The following is a 24,169-nucleotide window of genomic DNA, read 5'->3' as shown; positions in this document are numbered from 1 at the left end:
TAAATGGTTTATAAATCTGCAAGAATTCACTTTATAATAGAGCTCATGGATAAAACTTTTTTAGAGGTTGGGGCCAGCAGGGGCAACATAATAAAAACTCATATAAAAATTATTCTAGCTGGGCATTCTAGTGGCTCACATCTGTAATCCTAGCTACTCAGGAAGCTTGAGATTCTGAGGACCATGATTCAAAGCCAGCCTGGGCAGAAAAGTCCCCGTGAGACTCTTATCTCCAGTTAACCACTCAAAAACAGAAGTAGAGCTGTGGCTCAAAGTAGTAGAGCATTAGCCTTGCGCAAAAGAGCTCAGGGACAGCGCCCAGGCCCTAAGTTCAAGACCCACAACCAACAACAAGAAAAATTATTCAAAAAGTTATCATTCTAAGAAAAATATCCTCTATCAAGATGTACACCAAGGGCTGGGAATATGGCCTAGTGGTAGAGTGCTTGCCTCGTATACGTGAAGCCCTAGGTTCAATTCCTCAGCACCACATATATAGAAAAGGCCAGAAGTGGCACTGTGGCTCAAGTGGTAGTGTTAGCCTTGAGCAAAAAGAAGTGCTCAGGCCCTGAGTTCAAGCCCCAGGACTGGCAAAAAAAAAAAAGATGCAACCCAAAGGTACAAGAGAGTGATCAGCAAAGAGATGAGCTAACATCAGCCCTCAATGAGTGCCTATCCTAGAGGATAAAGAAAGAGCTCCAGTTTTTTTCGTTGTTGTTGTTGTTTGGTACAGAATAGAGAAGTTGTGGAGGGACCTGCACATGTTAAAACACTGGCAAAATTCTGTAGTATAAAGCAGCTCATTACAGGAGTCTACAGCTTCAGCCACAGATGAGGAAGACAGACTGCAGAGAAGGAGGACTGTGCAGGGCCAAGAAGGAGCTCATTTCTTCTGTACAATTAGCTATGAGACCAGCCACTGTGTGGTGCCAGAGTGTGGAAAAAAAAAAAAGCCAGGGGCTGGGGATATGGCCTAATGGCAAGAGTGCTTGTCTCGTATACATGAAGCCCTGAGTTCGATTCCCCAGCACCACATAAATAGAAAATGGCCAGAAGTGGCACTGTGACTCAAGTGGCAGAGTGCTAGCCTTGAGCAAAAAGAAGCCAGGGACAGTGCTCAGGCCCTGAGTCCAAGGCCCAGTCCTGGCAGAAAAAAAAAAAAAAAAAAAGCCAAAATGTTAAGGAGTGCTCATATTTTATGTTATATATTAAAAGATGACTCCAACTGTAAAAAGAAAAGGATGGGCTTTGTCTCTGCATGACAAAGTAGGGCCCATCACACTGGAGGACGGCTGGACTGCAGGCTGTCTACTTCCCCAGCTAACCCAGGTCAGGTCAGTGAAGGGGGCAAGCTTGGAGGTTGCCGCCTCCTCCCAGCATTCTGTGGCTGAGAGGTGCTGGGCTGCCTGCTGCTGGTTTGGGCTCTGTGCCCTTAAGCTGGCTCAGGGAGGGTGGGAAGCAAAGGGGACAGCTACACAGGCAGTAACCAACCACACCCCTAACCACTGTCCCAAGGCTCACTTGGGTGAATCTTTCTAAAACAGCCACTTTATTGGAGGAAATAATCTCTGGGGTATTTTGATTCCCATTTCATCAGTTATGCAATATTTAATAATACATCACCATAAGACTAACACCATTATAATAACTGATGATATCATAGCATATCATAGATATCATAGATATGAAGCACAGTAACAAACTAGTTTGGGAGCATGGCCCAGGCTTGGCAAGGAGCAGCACAGCTCCACAGGTGGGAGGCTGTACAGGATGAGTGAAGGCCTCAGCTCTGGTCTGCTCAGTTACGGAGTGAATGGAGAGGCCTAACTTGCCTGGTAGTCTGTTAAGTAGGTCACTTAAGAGAGCTTCTGCCATTTTTGCTGAGGCAATGTAATAAACTCACATGTAATCCTGTTAAAGCATGCAGCCTACTTTGTTTAAAGGAGTTACTGGACAACCATGTTCCCTTAAACTTTCTAATTTTGTGCTTCTTACACATGTGACAAATTACTAAAAGAAATAGTACCATACATAAATATCTGATATTCTATCAGATGACCAACAATTTCAACTATGGTTTCCAAGCCTAAACTCAAGCACCTACAAAGTAACTTCAGTAACCACACTGTCCTGGTAGGACTGAATGAGTGGTCCCTTTTTCTGGAAAGTAAAACCTATCCATTTTCTTACCTCACTGAGTATCATGTTTTCTACTTTTACTGATAAGCAGACAAGGAGCACACTATATAGGAATCATGAGCTCTTATTAAAGGCATACAGAACCAGATGCCAGTGGCTCACCCCTGTAATCCCAGATACTCAAGAGGCTGAGATCTGAAGATCACAGTTCAAAGCTAGCCAGGGCTGGAAAGTTTCTGTGAAGATTCTTATCTCCAATTAACCACCAGAAAACCAGAAGTGGAGATGTGGCTCAAAGTGTTAGAGTGTTAACCATGAGCAAAAGAGCTCAGGGACAGTGCCTAGGCCCTGAGTTCAAGGCCCACGACTAACAACAACAAAAAAAAAGGAACACAGAATTACAGCTAAAACCTTGTCATAGTGAGCTAACACCCTTCCTCTTCCATCTTAATATTAACCCCAAGATTGAGTTACCTTTATTTTCAGAACTGGAGCCCATGTTGCTGTCTGGGGCAGGCAGCATGTCTTCATACCCCCATGATACTATGTGTTTGCCCCCGAGCAAACATGACGGGGAGCCAGGCCCTCCTTCCAAAAGCAACAACCTGGAGGGGAAGGGGAATTGCAAGGATGGTGAGACTGTCAAGTATAGCAAGAAAAGTCAAAGAGCATTGGGCTAGAAATGTGGCTTAGGGTAGCATGCATGAAGCCCTAGGTTTGATTCCTCAGTACCACAGAAACAGAAAAAGGCGCAAGTGGTGCTGTGGCTCAAGTGGTAGACTGCTACCCTTGAGTAAAAGAAGCTTAGGGACAGTGCCCAGGCCCTGTGTTCAAGCCCCAGGAAGGGCCCAAAAAAGAGCCAAGGAGCAGAAACTAAAATATCTTTATACAAATATGTATCTCAAAAGATAGTCACAGCATACTTTCAGTGAAAAACAATCATAAAGCAGTGCTTATAGAAATGGTACAATTATATCTTTATGCAATGGAGAAATAAAAAGCACACTGACAATGCTGGAAGTGCTCATCTGTGGGGCATGAGATTGTGAAGGATTTTTACTTCCTCTTCATACCTTAGTAAATTTTCATCTCAAATTCACAAGAATGTGTCACAAGCTATAGCATTTTTATTTTTATTTTTCCGGTCCTAGGGCTTGAACTCAGGGGCTAGGCTCTGTCCCTGCACCTCTCTGTGCTCAAGGAAAACACACTACCACTTGAGCCACAGTGCCACTTCCGGCTTTTTCTGTTGATGTGGAACTGAGGAATCGAACTGAGGGCTTCAGGCATGCTAGGCAAGCACTCTACCACTAAGCCACATTCCCAGCCACACAAAACATGAAGTATGAAAAAGAGTATGTTCTGGGGTACTTTCAAAGGAGGAAAGGTACAAAGCAAGAGCATGGATTATCCACTGATTAGAGCTGTGTTTGGAAGGAGAATAAATGTAAAGTGACAGCTTACCTATACAGTACATCAGCGACAGGCAAGGACCCAAGGTCAGTCTGTTTCTGCAGTAAATGGACTGTGTGGACAAAAGTTTTCAAAGAGCCCCTAAAAACGAAAGAAAGAAAATCACCAAAAGTGAAAACTAGCCAGGCACCGGTGACTCACGCCTGAAATCCTAGCAACTCAAGAGGCTGAGATCTGAGGATCTCAGTGTAAAGTCAGCCAGGGCAAGAAAGTCAGTGAGACTCTTATCTAAAATTAACCACCAGAAAACTGATAGAGCAGTAGCCTTGAGCAAAAAAGAGCGCAGGGACAGTTCCCAGGCCCTGAGTTCAAGCCCTACCACCAACCCCACACTTGCAAAAAACAAAAAACAAAACCCCGAAAATCAAATAATTGAGGAAATTAGTGTTTTTATTAACCACATGGGAGGATACCAAAATGTGTCTGCTTCTGCCAATCAGAAAATGTGCTGTACAAAGTACCCTTGATTCTTACCTAAAAAGGAGCTCATAAGGACATTACCAGGGGCATGGTACCTTGGCTGACTATGAAGGATCTCTCCTTGACTCTCAAAGGTAAATGACTTTTCCTCAACATACAAGTTCAGGCACAAAGCACCATGGGTACTCTGCTTGGATACCACTTTTATTCCATGGTACCCAGTCACAGGGCCAGGTGACCCTTGAAGTCTAACAGCAGTTCTGGGCTTGCTTTTTCAAGCCTTAATCAAGTTTGCCTATTTCACATAGCATTCAGTATGATTAAAGGAACAGTTATCCAGTGCTTGTGCCAACAGGTGCTCCTCCTGCACCGTGTACTGGGAGACACAGGGTGACTGCCTGCAATGCGCTGAGAGCTGGTTTCCCTGTGCTTCCTGAGGCCCCAGACTCTAGGAAGTCTGTAATATGGTGAGCAGGATCTAAAAGAAGGTGCTTTTAAGTTATACCAGACCTATCTGGCCATGTTCCAAGTATAAATCACCACAAGAACACTTCCAAATGAAATGAGCACCCATTTCATGGCTGACTCCAGCTTGCCAACTTCTCCTCTCAGCCAAGGCTCTAATTGCTAGGTATCATATGCCTAAATCCCAACAGAAATGGAACCTCTATGCTGGACCAAGAAGGCCTAACCTCCTCTTAAGAGCTCCTTTCACTGCTCTCGTGGTCACGAACAGAGTAGGGCAGGGAGGCGGCACAATGTCACAGCACCATTTGGGAGCAGGACACAAAAGGCTCTGAAGCCTGACACGGCCACTCACAGCTGTATACTCTGTCCCCTCACAGACGAGTTTTTCCCCCTCCAGCTCCCCAGCAGGGATCCCTTCCAGTTTCTGACTCTTTTGCATGGCTAGCTCTTTCTCCTCATCCAGTGTTCAAATGCCACCTCTCTAATAAGACTTCCTGGTACCTCCAGCTAGCACTGTTTCTAGCCGCCACCACCCCCTCAAATACCCAGCTTTCTTTTCTATAGTGGTCATCCATTTCTGAAATGCTCTTTTTTTGTACTGGTTAATTGCTGTGCTCCTCATTCTTGTGTAAAGTCTACAGTTTTTTGGTTGTTTTTGTTTTTTTTGGTCGTTTTTGTTTTTTTTGGTCATGGGGCTTGAATTCTGGGCCTGGGTGCTGACCCTGAGCTCTCCAGCTCAAGGTTAGCGCTCTACCAATTGAGCTACTTCTGGTTTTCTGGTGGTTAATTGGAGATAATAAGAGTCTCACGGACTTTCCTGCCTGGGCTGGCTTTGTACTGTGATCTTAAGATCTCAGCCTCTTGAGTAGCTACGATTACAGGCGTAAGCCACTGGGACCCGGCAAAGTCTACAATTTTAAAGTCCATCTTCCTGCTCACCACTGGATCCTCACCACCTGGAACACTGAGTGAGCAACAAGGTGCTACTCAATCAATCACCTCCAGTCCACTTAATTATCATCTGGCTAGGGACGTCTGAAGACAGTGCTTTCTATAAGTAAATTTTCTCAAAGGGATTTATTTAATTTTTTTTTTTTGGCCAGTGCTGAGGCTTGGGACTCAGAGCCTGAGCACTGTCCCTGGCTTCTTTTTGCTCTACCCCTTGAGCCACAGCACCCCTCTGGCTTTCCTATATATGTGGTGCTGAGGAACTGAACCCAGAGCCTCATGTATATGAGGCAAGCACTCTACCACTAGGCCACATTCCCAGTCCCTCAAAGGGATTCTTACATTGACCTCAAATCTGTAAGCTGGGCACCTGTGGCTCCATCACACCTGTAATCGTAAATACTCAAGAAGATTAGATCATAGAATCATAGTTCAAAGACAGCCCAAGCAGAAAATAGTCCTGAAACTCTTCTGCCCAATTAACCAGCAAAAAAACAAAAGTGGAGGTTTGGTTCAAGTGGTAGAACACCTACCTTGTGCAAAAATGCCAAGTGAGAGGACATACGTGCACGTGTGCTCACATGCTTTCTCACACATTACACAAACAAAACCCAGCATACTATTAAATCTTGATATATATTGAGAGAACTTTCAGCTAAATCAATGAAGGAAAACAATGGGGTCTAGAAATGCAACTTGTGACTTAGCCTTGGGATAGAATCCAGATGAGCAATAGCCACTGACCAGTTGCTAACACACAACCTGCAGGCAGGCATGAATAAACGATCATTGGGCGCAGGTGGCTCATGCCTGTAATCCTAGCTACTCAGGAGGCTGAGATCTGGGAATTGCTGTTAGAAACTAGCTTGGGCAGAAAAGTCCCCCTAAGACTCTTATCTCCAATTAACCACTCATTAACCGGAAGTGGGGCTATGGCTCAAAGTGGTAGAGCACCAGCCCTGAGCACAAAGAGGCTCTAGGACAGTGCCCAGTTCAAGCCCCACAACTGATTTTTTTTTTTTAAGTCAAAAGCTCTCCAGGACTCTGACTGCCAGGAGAAATAAGACCTAACATCTTCAGCTATTTGACACAGAACATTCACCACCTTGGGTGTGCAGGTTGGTCAAGGGTGGCGCTCACTGGAAGCTGCTGTCATGGTAAAGCTCAGGTACCTGGCACCAAGTTTTTGTGAAAGCATCACACGCTTGGTCTGGGCTGTGAAACAAACACTGTAAACCAAGAAGGGCTCGGAATGCTCAGACTTCCATTCAGCGGCTCTTGGCCTCTTATTCACTTACTTGACTGCGGAGCAGAAGTCAAAGGGCAGGGGTGGGGGTGGGGAGGAACTTCCGTTTTCCTTACCTGGCACATGCCAAGGCCACCAGGGCAGCAGCAGCATTTTCTTTTTGCTTCTGTGGGATATGTCGGCCTGTGTCCGAAGTCTCCTCCAGCCATGAGCACAGCAAGGTTTCGATCCCGTTGAGGCAGTCAGCAGGCTCCTTGGTGAGGCTCAGAGGCTGGCAGTCGCGCAGGCAGTTCAATAGCACCTCAGCAGTTAGGTTACAGAGAGAGGGGTCCGTTCGACTCTGGGACTGGATGAGGGGGAAGACCAGCAGGAGCCCCATCCGCGACGTGAAGGGTGCTTGCTCAGGCTGCTGCAGCAGGCCCTGGCGCTTGAGCAGGGCCAAGGTCTCTTCATCTCCAGAACTTTCCCTCTCATGCTGCTCCTCCAGGGCCAGCTGGCGCTGGGCATTCCACAGCCCTCGCAAGGCATTCAGGCGGTATTCCAGCAGGCGGGCGTAGGCATTGCTCTGATTCCCACAAACGGAGCGCAAACGTTCTGCTAACTCTGTTGGGTTCTTGGTCTCAAATGTTAAGATCTAAAGGAACATGGAACAGAGGAGTGAGTGTGCACTGCTTTCATCAAAGTGGCTATGGAAGCAAATGCACATCAAGATTATTTTAATTGCCACCAAATTAAAAAAATGTACTCTAAGGGTGGAAACATAACAATGAAATCCTCCTCTGAATAACTAATGTGAGCTAACAAAAGATTGTAAAAAGGAAAGGAAAACGTAGACTGTAAAGTCCTTGGCTGATAAAATGACCCTGCCAGGCTTTTCTGTTAGGGTTTCTATTAAAATCAGCATTAGAGAGGCTGGAGATGTAGCTCAGTGTACAGTGTGTACCATACATGCTAAGGCCCTCAGTCTTCAGCAGGAAGAATGAGAAAGGAGGGAGGGAAAGGAAGGAGGGAAAAAAAGGGAAGGGAGGAAGTGACACAGAGGGAGAAACAAAGAAACCCAGGAAAATAAGAGCCCAAGGTAGGGGATGGTGGCACATTTGTAGTCCCAGCTCTTTAGCAGCCAAGGCAGGAGGATTCAGAACTTAAGGCCAGCCTGGGCTATACAGACATTAAAAAGACCAAACAAAAATCACAAGTTCAAATCATAAAAGCATACCATTAAATGAGAAAGAATAGGGCTGGGAATATGGCCTAGTGGCAAGAGTGCTTGCCTCGTATACATGAAGCCCTGGGTTCGATTCCCCAGCACCACATATATAGAAAAAGGCCAGAAGTAGCGCTGTGGCTCAAGTGGCAGAGTGCTAGCCTTGAGCAAAAAGAAGCCAAGGACAGTGCTCAGGCCCTGAATCCAAGGCCCAGGACTGGCAAAAAAAAAAAAAAAAGGTGAAAGAATAATCTAATTAATTTTATTTTTGAAAAATCAAAGTACTAATCTTCATAAAATGCTGTTGAGGGTTTCGAAATTTGGTTTGGTTTTGAGAGAGTCTTAATTGTGTAGCACAGGTCTGGGATAAAGGCATTGTACCACTACACTTGACTAATCTTGAATTATAAATATTGTGTGACTAATTCTTACTATCAGATGGCCTGTGAGTGAAAAGCAACCTAAATCTTATCTTTACTCTTCAAAACCCAATACACCACTAATGAATGTTTACTTACTGCTTTTTTTATTTTGAAGCCCCCCCCTTCTTTTGTTCACCCACTACTTAGGTCTGTGCCCAATATGGACATATTCATGCACCCATTGTTCTTTCTAAAACATGATTACCAGGAGAGTTTCTCTAGATTTTCATGAGCTGGGAGATAATGAAGTCATTACATCTTCTAGCAACTCTATGAGGAAGGACCTAGCTCTCAGGCTAAAGTATTAAAGTATTGTATAACTACTTAAAGATAATATTTTTAAATGGCTAAAAAAATAAGGAAGCTGGGGCTGGGAATATGGCCTAGTGGCAAGAGTGCTTGCCTCGTATACATGAAGTCCTGGGTTCGATTCCTCAGCACCACATATATAGAAAACAGCCAGAACTGGTGCTGTGGCTCAAGAGGCAGAGTGCTAGCCTTCAGCAAAAAGAAGCCAGGGACAGTGCTCAGGCCCTGAGTCCGAGCTCCAGGACTGGCCAAAAAAAAAAAAAAAAAAAAAAAGGAAGCACTAAAGTACATTTCCAAATGTAATGCTTCACATAAGGTAAAGGAGGATACATTAGCAGGAGCATACCACAGTAAGGACTGGGTTCTCAGTGGACCACAGGGTAGGAAGAGGCTTGGAAGGAAAGCTAAAGAACTTCAGTTAGGTCATCTGACATTAAGAAAGGTCATAATACACTTTATGCAATAGAAATTGTAAAGTCTGCCTTTGTAAACGTTATTGGTCTAATACGGTAACAAGAACTCTCAGATGACACTAATCCTTTAACTACTTTGCTTAGCTATATAGGCAACTCACTACATGGAACTGAAAATTTTGCAGTGGAAAAACAACACAACAGCAAAAAGGAAGGAGCAAAAACTAAAGAAAAACAAAGCAAGGTAAGTCAGAGAAGTTGCGCAGCTTGAGTAGAAAATGAAGTTGACAACAAGCATTATAACCAAAGAAGAAAAAAAGATATGTAGGGGAGAAAAAGCTATTGACATAGAAAAAGAAAATGTGGGGGTGGGAATGTGTCTTAGTGGTAGAGGGCTTGCCTAGCATGCATGGAACCCTGGGTTCAATTCCTTAGCACCACATAAACAGAAAAAGCCAGAAGTGGTACTGTGCTCAAGGGGTAGAGCACTAGCCTTGAGCACAGAGAGACTCCGGGGTAGTGCCCAGGCCCCGAATTGAAGCCGCAGGACTGGCCAAAAAAAAAAAATAATAATAATAATAAATTTAAAAATGTGGGGGGCTGGGGATATGGCCTAGTGGCAAGAGTGCCTGCCTCATATACATGAGGCCCTGGGTTCGATTCCCGAGCACCACATATACAGAAAATGGCCAGAAGTGGCGCTGTGGCTCAAGTGGCAGAGTGCTAGCCTTGAGCAAAAAAAGAAGCCAGGGACAGTGCTCAGGCCCTGAGTTCAAGCCCCAGGACTGGCCAAAAAAAAAAAAAAAATGTGAGACCTCACACAGGCCCTGGAATCACCTTTCTGATCATGAACTGGGGCAGGTTACAGGGAACCTGCTCTGGGCTTCCACTAGCACATGAAGCGCTCAGTGAAATAAATGTACCATTTACAGAGCAGAAGCACTGCTCTACAGGGGAGAAACTGAGCAAACGGGAAACCAGGAAGAGGAAGCTAAGGCTTGGATACAACAAATCTAAAAACTCAAAGAAGTCAGCTAGCAGAGGTGGAAAGGGCAGGAAAGCTGGGTCAGATGACCTGCAATTGCAGGTCATGGCTTCCTCCCTCTGGAACACAGTCAAGGTGGAAGTTACTCCAATTCTATGAACAAGCTTTCTTCTGGAGCCCAGAAAAACCACCAAAAGATGTTCTTGGCAAAGAGTCACCAACTGTTGATGCTCATCAAAAAGATGGCAAAGACGAAACCACTTTTGGTAGATTTTTTTTAAAGAACAGGGGAAGATGTCTCAGCAACAAAACCCCTTTAGAATGATCCGAAGGTCCACCCACAGATTTTATTTACCCTCTGTACACAGAATAGATGCTTTTGGAGCAAGCACTGGGAAATACAGCAAGAACAACTGGAAAATGGGAAAAGAAAAACTAACAGAATAAATAAATGACAGAACAAATAAGGACCACAGAAAAGATGCAAGAAACTGATCAAGACAGTAAAAGCAAGCCAGATGCTGGTGGCTTATACCTGTAATCCTAGCTATTCAGGAGGCTGAATCTTGATCCAAAGCCAGCCTGAGCAGGAAAGTCCTGTGAGATTCATCTCCAATGAACCAGCAAAAAGGGAGAAGTGGAGCTGTGGCACAAGTGACAGAGAGCTAGCTTTCAGCAAAAAAGCTCTGGGGTAGTGCCAAAGCCCTAATGAGTTCAAGCCCTAGGACCCACACAGGGTCCTGTAAGATGGTAAAAGCAAAGAAGGCTATGCTGAATGAAAGTAGTTAAAAAATGACTTAATGACAATTTAAATGGATGTTTTTTATTAAACACACACAAGAAAAAAACAGAAAATACTGTAAAAACAAATAAATTTTGTAAGACTTCATATTTATAATTCCAGCTACTCAGGAGGATCAAGGTCCAAGGCTAGGCCATTCAAAAAATATCAAGACCTTATCTCAAATAACCTGGGTTGGGGTTGTTCATGCTTGTCATCTCAGCTATGTGAGAAGGATAAATAGGAGGACTGTGTCCAGGCTGGCCCTAGTGTAAATGTGTAATACCTTATTCAAAAATAACTAAAGCAAAAAAGGGCTGAAGGCATGTGTTCAAGTAGTAGAGCACCTGCCTAGCAAGTACAAGGCCCTAAGTTCAAAATCCAAAGTTTGAGGGGCTGGGAATATGGCTTAGTGGTAGTGTGCTTGCCTTTCATGCATGAAGCCCTGGGTTCGATTCCTCAGCACCACATAAACAGAAAAATCTCGGGCTGGGGATATGGCCTAGTGGCAAGAGTGCTTGCCTTGTATACATGAGGCCCTGGGTTCGATTTCCCAGCACCACATATACAGAAAACGACCAGAAGTGGCGCTGTGGCTCAAGTGGCAGAGTGCTAGCCTTGAGCAAAAAGAAGCCAGGGACAGTGCTCAGGCCCTGAGTTCAAGGCCCAGGACTGGCAAAAAAAAAAAAAAATCTCGAAGTGGCATTGTGGCTCAAATGTTAGCCTAAGACTGGCAAAAATAAAAATAAATTAAAATCAAAGTTTGAATTATAACAAAAATGTATCAGTTAATCTAGCAGATCACATACTATACCCAATCATCATAAAATTCCCATCAACTTAGCCAAAAACTTTAAACGAATCTCAGTGAAATTTTGTTGAGTAAAAGAAGCCAATTTCAAAAGGTTACATGAAGGGCAAAGGGTGAAGTTCAGCAGTACAGTACAGACTTACTACATGCACAAGGTTCTGAGTTCCATCCTAATCACCAAGAAAATATTTTAAATCCAAAATATCAAAAGGTGGGCTGGGAATATGGCCTAGTGGTAAAGTGCTTGTCTTGTATACATGAAGCCTTGGGTTCCATTCCTTAGCACCACATATATAGAAAAAGCTGGAAGCAATGCTGTGGCTCAAGGGGGAAAGCCTTGAGCAAAAAGAAGCCAGGGACAGTGCTCAGGGCCTGAGTTCAAGCCTCAAGATTGGCAAAAAAAAAAAATCAAAAGGTGCTGGGTGCCAATGGCTCATGTCTGTAATCCTACCTACTCAGGAGGCTGAGGTCTGAGGATCAAGGTTCAAAACCAGCCTGGCAGACAAAACCTCCAGACTCTTATCTTCGATTAACCAGCACAAAGTCTGAATTAGAAGTGTAGTTCAAGCGGTAGAGCACTAGCTATGAGCAAAAAAGTAAACAGTGTGAGATCCTGAGTCCAAATCCCAATACACACACACATACACACATACATATGCACATGCACGCTTGCGCATGACAACATACTCATCAGTTAGAGTACTTTTATCTTTCTTTCAGGGGCAGTCCTGGGGTTTTTACTAGGCCCTTGTGTTTTCTCTAATACTTGAGCCACATGTGGTTCCATTTCCTGAATTTTGGTGGTTAACTGGAAATGTCTCAGGGACTTTCCTGCTTGGGCTGGCTTTGAACCACCATTCTCAGCCATAAGCCTCCTAAGTAGCTAAGATTACAGGCATGAGCCATCCGTGCCCAGCTTTAAAAAAAAAATTACATTTTTAATCTGAACAGCTTTAAACATTTATGGACATATGAATAAGAATTATTATAGCATTTCCACAATGATTTTGTGGTTTTTTTCCCCCTACACACCACAACCTTTAGGTCCACATGCACAGGTCATGTACTTAGGAATTTGAAGCAACTATTCAGTAATTCAATCCAGGACTTAATCGAACTCAAGAATGAAAGAGCAACTCAGTAAGTCCAGCTATACTTTTATTATTTATCTCAAACACTGAGGGCCTCTGAAATAGGCTATTTCATGGTATATAAAATGATGAATGTGGCAGAATCTAACTTTAACATTACAAGTAGTTAATAAAAAACTATATAATAAGTTTTGTATCTTTCTGAAAAGTCTATTTTTATTAGTCCTTCAACTGTATTTTAGCATTCTACTTGAAGGACAGATTTTCTAAAAGGATCATAGCTGTAATAAAATTAACCAAATGTTGTGTTTATTGATTTGGTGGGATGCAAAGCATATTGCTTTCAGAAACCCATTAGACTCCTCAGCAGTACCCATCTCAACAACTGTCTGCTGTGCAGCTGCTTTTACAATTCTCAACTCTGAAGGTCATGGCCTAAAATCATTTTATGAAGGCATTATACTTTGGGGTTTTAGTAAGTCAGCTATGGAGGATCTATTTTGGTACTCATGAATATTGAATGACTTGTCTCAGATCCTTATATAAACCACTACACTTAGTGACTACTCCTGACCAAATGTCATTAGAAAATTAATATTTTTTAATCCCAGCTACCCAGGAGGCACAGACTAGGAGGCTCATAGTTTTGAGGCCTGGACAGAGAAAATGTTAGTGAGACTCCATCTAAATTGACAAACAAAAAGGCAGCTGCTGGTGGCTCCCACCTGTAATCCTAGCTACTCAGGGAGCTGATACCTATAAGACCATAGTTTGGAGCTAGCTCAGGCAGAAGAGGCCTTGAGATTCTATCTCCAATTAATCAGCAAAATGCTGGACTGGAAGCATGACTCAAGTGGTAAAGTACCAACTAGACGAGCACTAGTAGCTCACACCTGTAGTCCTGTCTACTCCAGAGCTGAGATCTGAGGATCACTGTTTGAAACCAGCCTAGTAGGAAAGTTCGGGAGACTCTTATCTGCAATTCACCAACAGTGGAGCTGTGACTCAAATAGCACAGCAAAGAGGGTAAGGGGCAATGCACAGTCCCTGAGACTGGCACTAAAAAAAACAAACAAAAAAGAAACCTGGAAACAACCCAAATATTCACCAATAGGAGAATGAATAGACTTGGATATACTTACAAGGTCAAGGAAGAATCATGTAACATACATGAGGCAATAAATAAATAAATATGGCATACAAAATGGAAAAGCAAAAGAAAAAATTCAGGATAGAAGTTTCCCATGAGGAAGAGCTAGGTTAGATTCTAGATTCCATAGCAGACTTATCTGTTCTTTACCTATTTATCTAGTGCTGGTACTAAATAAACATTAATTGTAATTCTTTTTTTTTCTTTTCTTTTCTTTTTTTTTTTTTTGCCAGTCCTGGGGCTTGGACTCAGGGCCTGAGCACTGTCCCTGACTTCTTTTTGCTCAAGGCTAGCACTTTTCCCCTTGAGCCAGAATGCCACTTCTGGCTTTTTCTGTTTAGTGGTACTGAGGAATTGAACCCAGGGCTTCATACATGCTAGGCAAGCACTCTACCGCTAAGCCACATTCACAGCCCCTTAACTGTAATTCTTATTGGCTCATATTCCAGCATGAAAAGTGGGCCACAGTACTATGCTTGCTGCTCATAAGCACTTAATGGTTATTCCAGGGCTGTAGCTAGCAGAAAGCTGGGTTAGGGGAAGAGACTGCTTCCAAGAAGACATTTGGCAAGACCTACAGATATATGTAGGTACGTGTGTGTGTACACACACATATACACATGTATATACATATACACACCTACATATATGTATACATGTGTAAGTGTATATGTGTATACGCATACATGTATGTGTACATATGTGTATAAATTCCTATATACATAAGAATGTATATGTATGGGGGCACTCAGGGACAAAAATGCAGCTGGACACCCGCAGTGCATAGAACAGCCCTATGACAAAGAATTATCTGATTCAATATGTTACTAGCACCAAGGTCCGCAGTGACCCCTTGACAGAGTACATATACTAGCCCACTCCTGCCCTCCCACATTGGGTGGAACCACTACCTCTCCTAAGAGATACAAGTCCTCAGGATCCCCCATAGGAAGGACTCTAATCTATGCATAGAAGTCGTATAGATGACTGTAAGGTATAATTGCTGTGAGGATTCACTTATCTTTATATACCTTCCACACCAAAAGCTCAATATAGTTTGATTGCTTCTCCTAAAATCAAGCCCAGTGCCCAGCACCTAGCATGTGACAAGCACTTAATATCACTAATACTATTTATTATGTTAGGGGAAGTACTAGGGTTTGAACATAGGGTCCCACTCAAGCTTGCTAGGCAGGTAGGTGCTCTACCACTTGAACCATGCTAATATATTTTTAAAATCTTATTCAAAAGGCTTTCAAACTGTCCAGATAGCTTTTAAGTTTGTCTGTTCTTTTCACTAACATATCCCAAGCACCAGGTGCCAGGATTCAATAAACATTTTTGGGTAAATTAATTGCTAAGAGTGTAAGAGTGTGGCTCGGCATGCACTTATCTCCCCTATGGGACAAAGCAACAAATAGGAGCAAACTACAGTCCTTAAGGAGGCACTGTGCACAAACATACCCCAAGGCCAGCCCAGGGAGATTAGTGGCCTCCTTCTCCTCTTTTCCAGTCAGGTTGTCCACTTCTGCCAGACCAAGACAATAGTCTGCCCTATATTTTGTTTACTGTATCAGAGATATGGATTCTGCATGTGTAGCCCATCAGTGCTTGGCTGTGTGACCCAGGAATACAAATGGCACCCACAGTGACTCCTCAATGGAAATCCCTGGTGGTGAACCAAGGCCCAGTGAAAAACCCCGAGAAATGTAACTATGTTGTAGCCATAAAGTCTTGCCCTGATACTCATTTCCTGCTCACAGCTGTGCTGGCTAATTAAGACTGCCTGGAAGCCTCCTCTATTGCCTTACTGCTTATTTCTCCTAAATCAAAAGACTCCACTTTAGAATTCCAATCCATCTGTCTCCCTCTGTCTGCAGAGAACAAATGTTCAGAAAAAACTAACTAATCAGCTAAAATTCAAAGTACCTCTCCTGGTTAAGGCTGTTTAAGGCACTGTCCCGGGCAGGAGTGAGGAGGAGCCTGTGGATAAGCTACTAGAACCAGTGCAGGTGCAAGATGTGCTCCTTACACACACTCTGATCCCTTCTGGGCAGAACCAGTCAAATACAGAAACTCTTCTGTTGAAATTGACACATGTCAAACAGGGCTCACTCAAAATAATGTGACCACCAGCCAATGGCATGCTGGAGAATGCATATCCCTCAAAAACAATTCCAATTAAAGAGTGCCTTAAAATGCTGACATACCAAACAAACTCAATCTGTGCAGTGAATTTGGCATTCTGACTGTAGGTTGCAATCCCTGTGGGTTCCCATTCTTTGTACCTCTGTTTTCCTTTTCACCATAACTATATGCACTTATTACATACAACATACATTTATATATTTCACAGGAAGGAAGACAATGTTAAATCAAAAATCCCTGGTGAACTCCTAGGCATCTATCCTGAACAACAGGTCCCAGGATACCATAAAGACATCTGCACTTCCATGTTTATCGCTGCATAATTCACAATAGCCAAAATATGGAAACAACCCAGATGCCCCACTACATATGAATGGATCCCAAAAATGTGGTACCTGTACACAATGATGTAATACTACATAGTGATTAGAAATGATAAAATAATGGTATTCGCAGGGAAATGATCAGATCTTGAACAAATAATGTTGAGCGAGACAAGCCTAGAACACTGAACAAAGGCGCATGGTCTCCTTGGTATATGATTGTTTGGGGGGGGAGAACAGTAGAGATCAGGTCTGTAAAATAACAAACTTCTTTTCAAATGCCATTTCCACATGTTTGGGTCAGCAACTTTACATTATGTATCTAAAACCAAACAATTACTAAACAAACATAAAAAGGTCTAGGATAGACCTATCAGAGGATCACAATAGCTCAACAGCTATGTACATATGATTATATATGATGAGGCTAAGCAAAATGAACTCCAAGAGAAGGAAACAGGAGGATTTTATTGTTGTCATTATGTTTAATGTACTAGGTGAATTTCCTTTGGCGTACCCCAAGTGGTTACTGTATATAATTTTGGTATACTGGATATTGTATATATGCTTACCTGAACTAGAGAAGGGAAAGAAAAATGAGGGAGGGTGTAATAAATATGACAAGAAATGTACCCACTACCTTATTATGTAACTGTACCCCCCTCTGTACATACCTTGTCAATAAAATTTAATTAAAAAAATCTCTGGTGATAAGTAAATTAGCATCTGCCAAATAGACTTTTTGATTTTTTTTTTTTTTTGGCCAGTCCTGGGGCTTGGACTCAGGACCTGAGCACTGTCCCTGGCTTCTTCTTGCTCAAGGCTAGCACTCTGCCATTTGAGCCATAGCGCCACTTCTGGCCATTTTCTGTATATGTGGTGCTGGGGAATCGAACCCAGAGCCTCATGTATACGAGGCAAGCACTCCTGCCACTAGGCCATATCCCCAGCCCCCAAATAGACTTTTTGAAAAATTAGGCTCCAAGATTGGGAAGAATAGTAATTGTGACTGAAACACAAAGGCAGGAACATCTTGAGAAGTTACCTAATACTAACTGTCAATGTGCGTATATCACAGGTTAGGCTCACCATGGACAATCCTGAGCTGGGGTTCTATTTTCTTTCTTCTATTCCAACCGAGCAGAAAGCCACACCACACTCTGGGTTTTCCTAATGCTGAGATGCTCAGGCAGGAAGAGAAAAGGCTCCCATGGCAGGTGCTCGGGGCAGAAGGAGAAGAGCCCCATGGCAGGTGGCAAGAATTGCTGACTTAGAACATAAGGACAGTATGCTGTGCAAGCTGTGCTTGCTCTTGTGCCAACTGCTGCCAGATGAACTATAAACACATTCCATTTACATGAGTGGCGTGTAATAGGACAACATACAGAATTCCATGCTCGGGTTTTGATAGGCCATCACCTTACAGACTCTGCCAGCATCCCTACCCCACTCCCCTTGAGATGGCAGAATAATGTTTTTCTCAGTTTGACAGGCTATGAAATTAATGATGGAGTGCAGTGAATTTACAAGTTGAACATTGTAAAGACCAAATATCTAAACAGCAGGTGGAAAAAGTCTTCTTATGTGTGGTACCTAAGTCAAGTAAGTCACTGCAGCACAGTCAAGAGTTATTCCTGCTTTGATACTGAGAGACAACTTTGACTGACACAAGAGTAGTTCTACAGGGGGCACATCAGGAGCCTGATTCTTTATTCCTATGACTCTAGCATCTTTCTATTTGTGTAGCTACTCTAAGGCAAGAAGTCAGGCACTGATCATTTGATGAACGAGGGATATAAGTTTCAGCATAGAGAGTCTGGCACCCCCCAAAACAGGATTGGTTGCTTATGCTCCTGAAAGGTGAGCTCCACACAGCTACTAGGAACATTTACTTTCACGGAGGAATTATGTGGACCATAATACTACTTTTATTTAAAATGTCTGAGTGGCCTAGTGGTAGAGTGCTTGTCTAGCATACATGAAGCCCTGGGTTCCATTCCTCAGCACCACATATACAGAAAAAAAAGCCAGAAGTGGGCTGGGAATATGACCTCGTATACATGAAGCCCTGGGTTCGATTCCCCAGCACCACATATATAGGAAACAGCCAGAAGTGGTGCTGTGGCTCAAGTGGCAGAGTGCTAGCCTTGAGCAAAAAAAGGAAGCCAGGGACAGTGCTCAGGCCCTGAGTCCAAGCCCCAGAACTGGCAAAAATAAAAGTCTGAGTGTGTATGGGTGTGTTAATTTATTTGGGTTTTTTTGTTCGTTTATTTGTGTGTATATGTATGTGTGATGTATGTGTGCTTGTCTTGGGGCTTGAACTCAAGACCTCCACACTGTCCCTGAGCTTTTTTGCTCAAGACAAGCATTTCATCACTTGAGCCATAGCTCCACTATTGGCTTTGTTTGGTAGTTAACTGGAGATAAGCATCTCACAGGGCTGGGAATATGGCCTAGTGGCAAGAGTGCTTGCCTTGTATACAAGAAGCCCTGGGTTCGATTCCCCAGCACCACATATATAAAAAAATGGTCAGAAGTGGCACTGTGGCTCAAGTGGCAGAGTACTAGCCTTGAGCAAAAAGAAGCCAGGGACAGTGCTCAGGCCCTGAGTCCAAGCTCAGGACTGGGGGAAAAAAAAAGAATCTCACAGACTTTCTTGCCCAGATAGGCTTCAAACTGCAATCCTTAGATCTCAGCCTCCAGAGTATAGGCATGACCCACCAGCATCCAGCCTTATGTATGTATTTTACATATGAAAGTATATATGAGTGGGGCATCAGTGGCTCACGCTTGTAATCCTAGCTACTCAGGAGGCTGAGATCTGAGACTTATGGTTCGAAGTCAGCCCGGGCAGGAAAGTTCATGAGACTCTTATCTCCAATTAACCACCAGAAAACTGGAAGTGGCGCTGTGGCTCAAGTGGTAGAATGCTAGCCTTGAGCTGAAGAGCCCAGGAACAGGTACAGAGTTCAAGTCCCACAACAGACAAAAAAAAAAAGTATATATGAAGGCTGGGAATGTGGCTTAGTGGTAGAGTACTTGCCTAGCATGCATGAAGCCCTGGGTTCGATTCCTCAGTACCACAGAAACAGAAAAAGCTGGAAATAGCGTGGTTGCTCACATGGTAGAGTGCTAGCCTTGGGCAAAAGAAGTTCAGGGACAGTGCCAGGCCCTGAGTTCAAGCCCCAGTATGAAAGGAAGGAAAGGAAAGAAGGGAAGGAAGGAAGGAAGGAAGGAAGGAAGGAAGGAAGGAAGGAAGGAAGGAAGGAAGGAAGGAAGGAAGGACGGAAAGAAGGAAGGAAGGAAGGAAGGATGGATATATGACTAGGAAACAATGAGGGAAGGGGTAACATTGTCCAAAAAGACATTTACTCATTAACTGACTTACGTAACTGTAACCCCTCTGTACCTCACCTCTATAATAAAAATTAATTTTGAAGGAAATATATACATATACTAAACATTTATATATGTAAGAAAAGAGAGAAGTTTAAAATCGCAAAAGCGATATTTTTTAATCTTTATTTTCTAGTGTGTACAATAAATACATTTTCCTTTGAATGTGTGAATGAAAAGGGATAAATATATTATCATAGGAAAATACTTAGAAGGCTGGGGATAGCTCAGTGGTAGAGTACAGTCCTGGCATGCAGAGTGCCCTGGGTTCCACACTCAACACTGCCATAAAAAGAAGAGAAAACACTCTGAAAATACAATAGTATATGTACAGCAGTGTTACTGCAGCGGTAGACACTATGTTGAAAATGAACTGTAGAACTTACTGTCGAGATGGGGCTGGGAATATGGCCTAGTGGTAAGAGTACTTGCCTCGTATACATGAAGTCCTGGGTTCAATTCCCCAGCACGACATATACAGAAAACGGCCAGAAGTGGCGCTGTGGCTCAAGTGGCAGAGTGTTAGCCTTGAGCAAAAAGAAGCCAGGGATAGTGCTCAGGCCCTGAGTCCAGTCCAGGACCGGCAAAAAAAATAAAATAAATAACATCAAGTAAATAAAAATACACATAGAGAAGTCTACAAACAAATATTGGAAATGCCATTTTAAGTTTTTGCTGGGTGCTATTGGTGTATGACTATAATTTTGGCTATTCAGGAAGCTGAAATCTAAGGATCACAGTTCTCTGCCATACAGATATATCCAAAGACTGTTCGATTAACTACCAAGAAAAGCCAGAAGTAGAGGTGTGGCTCAAATGGTAGAGCACCAGCCTTGAATGAAAAAGGCAAGCAAGGGTACAAGTCCTGGAGTTCAACTCTCATACCAGCACAAAAAATAAATAATGGGGGCTGGGGATATGGCCTAGTGGCAAGAGTGCTTGCCTCGTATACATGAGGCCCTGGGTTCAATTCCCCAGCACCACATATACAGAAAACGGCCAGAAGTGGCGCTGTGGCTCAAGTGGCAGAGTGCTAGCCTTGAGCAAAAAGAAGCCAGGGACAGTGCTCAGGCCCTGAGTTCAAGGCCCAGAACTGGCCAAAAAAAAAACAAAAATAAATAAATAATGTTTGAGTGATATTTTCATGTCAACTTATTGTGCAGAAAAGAGACTAAATAGCAAATACACACCAAGTATATTTCTTCCTTCTTTCTCCCTGTTCTTGTGGGGAAAAGTCACATGGAAACTTTTCTTCTTGTGATAATATATGAGTCTGAGTCCCAATTTCTTCAAGCTGAGAATAGACAGCAAAATTGGGCAGAGAAGATTCAGCGGTCAGCAGGAAGCACATATCCTTAATCCCAAACTTTTCCTACAAACAGTGCGTGGAGTATGTTAGAAGAAACATGGGTGGGGAGGTGCAGGAGAATTTTACTTTTCACAAAGGCTATGGGCAGAGGAGAAAATTGGATGCAATTAAAGAAGACTAGCTAATTCTAGAAAAGCAATGAAAAAGTAGTGAATACCTTGAACAATTTCATATTTCTGAAAAGTTTTCTAGGCTCTAGAAAGGTCACTGACTGAAAGAATACAACGTTTTATTTATTTACTTATTTATTTATTTAGTCAGTTGCGAGGCCTAAGTGCTGTCCCTGAATTCCTTTTTTTTTTTTATTAATTGAACATAAATTTTTTTACAAGGTGTTGTGCAAAGAGGGTGCAGTTACATAGTAGGGCAGTGTGTACATTTCTTGTGATATCTTACAACCTGTTTTTCCATCCCTTGTCTAGGTCAGGTAGACACATATGCAATATACAATGTATCAAGCACATATACAGTGTTCACAGACTTGGTCTCTACTGTCTCTCCGTCTCCCTTTGTTAACAGTCATATATCAGGGAGATCATGCCCCTTTGTTTTCTGTGTTCTAGGCTTGTCTCACTCAACATTATTTGTTCGAGTTCTGACCATTTCCCTGCGAATAACAGTATTTCACCATTCCTAATCGCTATGTAGTATTCCATTGTGTATAAGTACCATATTTTTTTGATCCATTCGTCTGTGGAGGGGCATCTGGGTTGTTTCCATATTTTGGCTATTGTGAATTGTGCCGCGATAAACATGGAAGTACAAATGTCTTTTTGATATCTTGGGTTTTGCTGTTTAGGATAGATGCCTAGGAGTGGTATGGCTGTGTCCCTGAATTCATGAGCTCAAGGCTAGTGCCACTACAGTCACAGTGCCACTTTCAGTTTTCTGGTGGTTAATTGGAGATAAGAGTATCACAGACTTTCCTGGCCAGGCTGGCTTTGAACTGTGATCCTCAGATCTCAGCCTCCTGAGTATACCTCAGCCTCCTGAGTATACCTAGGATGACAGGCTTGAGCAACTGGAGCCCATCTACAATATTTTTTAATTTTGCTATCAAATAACTTCTTAGAACTTGAAACCTATAACATGCTATTCTTTTTTTTTTTTGGTCAGTCCTGGGCCTTGGACTCAGGGCCTGAGCACTGTCCCTGGCTTCTTCCCGCTCAAGGCTAGCACTCTGCCACCTGAGCCACAGCGCCCCTTCTGGCCGAGAGCTTCATGTGTAGGAGGCAAGCACTCTTGCCACTAGGCCATATTCCCAGCCCCTAACATGCTATTCTTTTATTTATTTATTTATTTATTTATTTATTCATTCATTCATTCATTCATTCATTCATTTATTCATTTACTTTTGCCAGTCCTGGGCCTTGGACTCAGGGCCTGAGCACTGTCCCTAGCTTCTTTTTGCTCAAGGCTAGCACTCTGCCACTTGAGTCACAGCACCACTTCTGGCCATTTTCTGTATATGTGGTGCTGGGGAATCGAACCCAGGGCTTCAAGTATACGAGGCAAGCGCTCTTGCCACTAGGCCATATCCCAAGCCCCTAACATGCTATTCTTAAGGGCTGGGAATGTGGCTTAGCGGTAGAGTGCTTGCAGAGTACATGAAGTTTGATTCCTCAGCACCACATAAACAGAAAAAGCTGGAAGTGGCACTGTGGCTCATGTGACAGAGTGCTAGTGAGCAAAAGGAAGCCAGGGACAGTGCTCAGGCCCTGCGTTCAAGCCCTAAGATGGGCAAAAAACAAACAAACAAAAACATATGCTCTTCTTACAATATAATCAAAGAAAGTGGTAATTATGTCTGGGGAAATCACATATTCTTAGAAGAACATTATTTCATGTAACTTCTGTTTTGTTTGGAGCAATGCTGTTAGGTTCTTCTGAGCATCCAGGTGTCTAGGAACACAAGGATCTACTCCTGAGAGGTTAAAGCACTTATTTTACTTTTCTTTCACAAAAATCTGAGCAATTCTGGGTGCTGGTGGCTTACATTGTAATCCTAGCTACACCAGAGGCTAAGATCTGAGGATCACAGTTCCAAGCTAATCTGGATAGGAAAGTCCATGTGATTCTTATCTCCATTTAATCAACAGAAAGTGAGAAGTGGAAGGTGTGGCTCAAGTGGTAGAGCATTAGCCCACAGTTCAAGCCCCAGTATTTGCATATTTGTGTCTCTGTGCAAGTACACGCGCGTGCACGCACACACGTGTACACACACCACACACAGGTCTTGTTTACTAGCTACCTGGCTTCATATTCCAGGAAAGGCGCCTCAATTTGGTTTGAATGGGAGCTCATCTTCTACATCCTGTAGATGTGAAGGTATGTCCCTAGCTTTCGGTGTAGCTGCATCAAATTAGCAGTGCTATATACCCTTCCTGACTTGCTTTACCACCAATAGAAAGGCTGTCCCAACCCTCCCCCACCCCCACACATGAAGAGGAGAAGGCTCATTATCAGGTGGGAATGGTGGAGGGACCTATCACTTCTCATCAAACATGCAAGGTGGGGTCACTTTAGTGTCTGCCAGGACAGGATAAGGGAATCTGGCTGGCCTACTTGCTATCTCAGAATACCATATATAGCATTTAAGGTCTTGAAATGTGGAAATTACTACAGGGAAACATAAACATAGGCAACAGTTTTCTGAATAGAGTTCCAACTATCAGCTAGTGGCTCCTGCCAGTAATCATAGCTACTCACGAGGCTAAGATCTGAGGATCCTGATTCAAAGCCAGCCTAAACAGGAGAGTCTGTGAGACTCCTTTAACTAATCACAGAAAAAGCTGGAAGTGGCACTGTGGCTCGAGTGGTAGAGTGCTAGCTTTGAGCAAAAGAGCTCAGAATAATGCCTGGGTCCTGAGGTCAAGCCCTAGGACTGAAAAAAATAAAATAAAATAAAAATAAAGAGCTAGAGAGCTCCCAGACTCTGGTAGCTCACTCCTGAAATCCTAGCTATTCAAGAGGCTGAGATCTGGGCTGGGGATATGGCCTAGTGGCAAGAGTGCTTGCCTCCCATACATGAGGCCCTGGGTTCGATTCCCCAGCACCACATATACAGAAAATG

General features: G+C 43.2%; 1 protein-coding gene across 1 annotated transcript in view; it reads right to left on the bottom strand.

Moving 5' to 3' along the window:
- The window catches only part of Hectd4 (HECT domain E3 ubiquitin protein ligase 4), a 124,434-nt gene that overhangs the window by 87,769 nt on the left and 12,496 nt on the right, over positions 1-24,169 (bottom strand). The window contains 3 exon segments of the mRNA XM_048342915.1: positions 2,614-2,744; positions 3,604-3,693; positions 6,811-7,328. Coding sequence (XP_048198872.1) covers positions 2,614-2,744; positions 3,604-3,693; positions 6,811-7,328 — 739 coding nt within the window.

The sequence above is a fragment of the Perognathus longimembris genome, chromosome 3 (genome assembly GCF_023159225.1).
Source record: "Perognathus longimembris pacificus isolate PPM17 chromosome 3, ASM2315922v1, whole genome shotgun sequence".
In the NCBI taxonomy this organism is placed as follows: Eukaryota; Metazoa; Chordata; class Mammalia; order Rodentia; family Heteromyidae; genus Perognathus; species Perognathus longimembris.
Note: the sequence above shows the minus strand (reverse complement) of the source record. Positions and strands in the feature narration are given on the sequence as shown.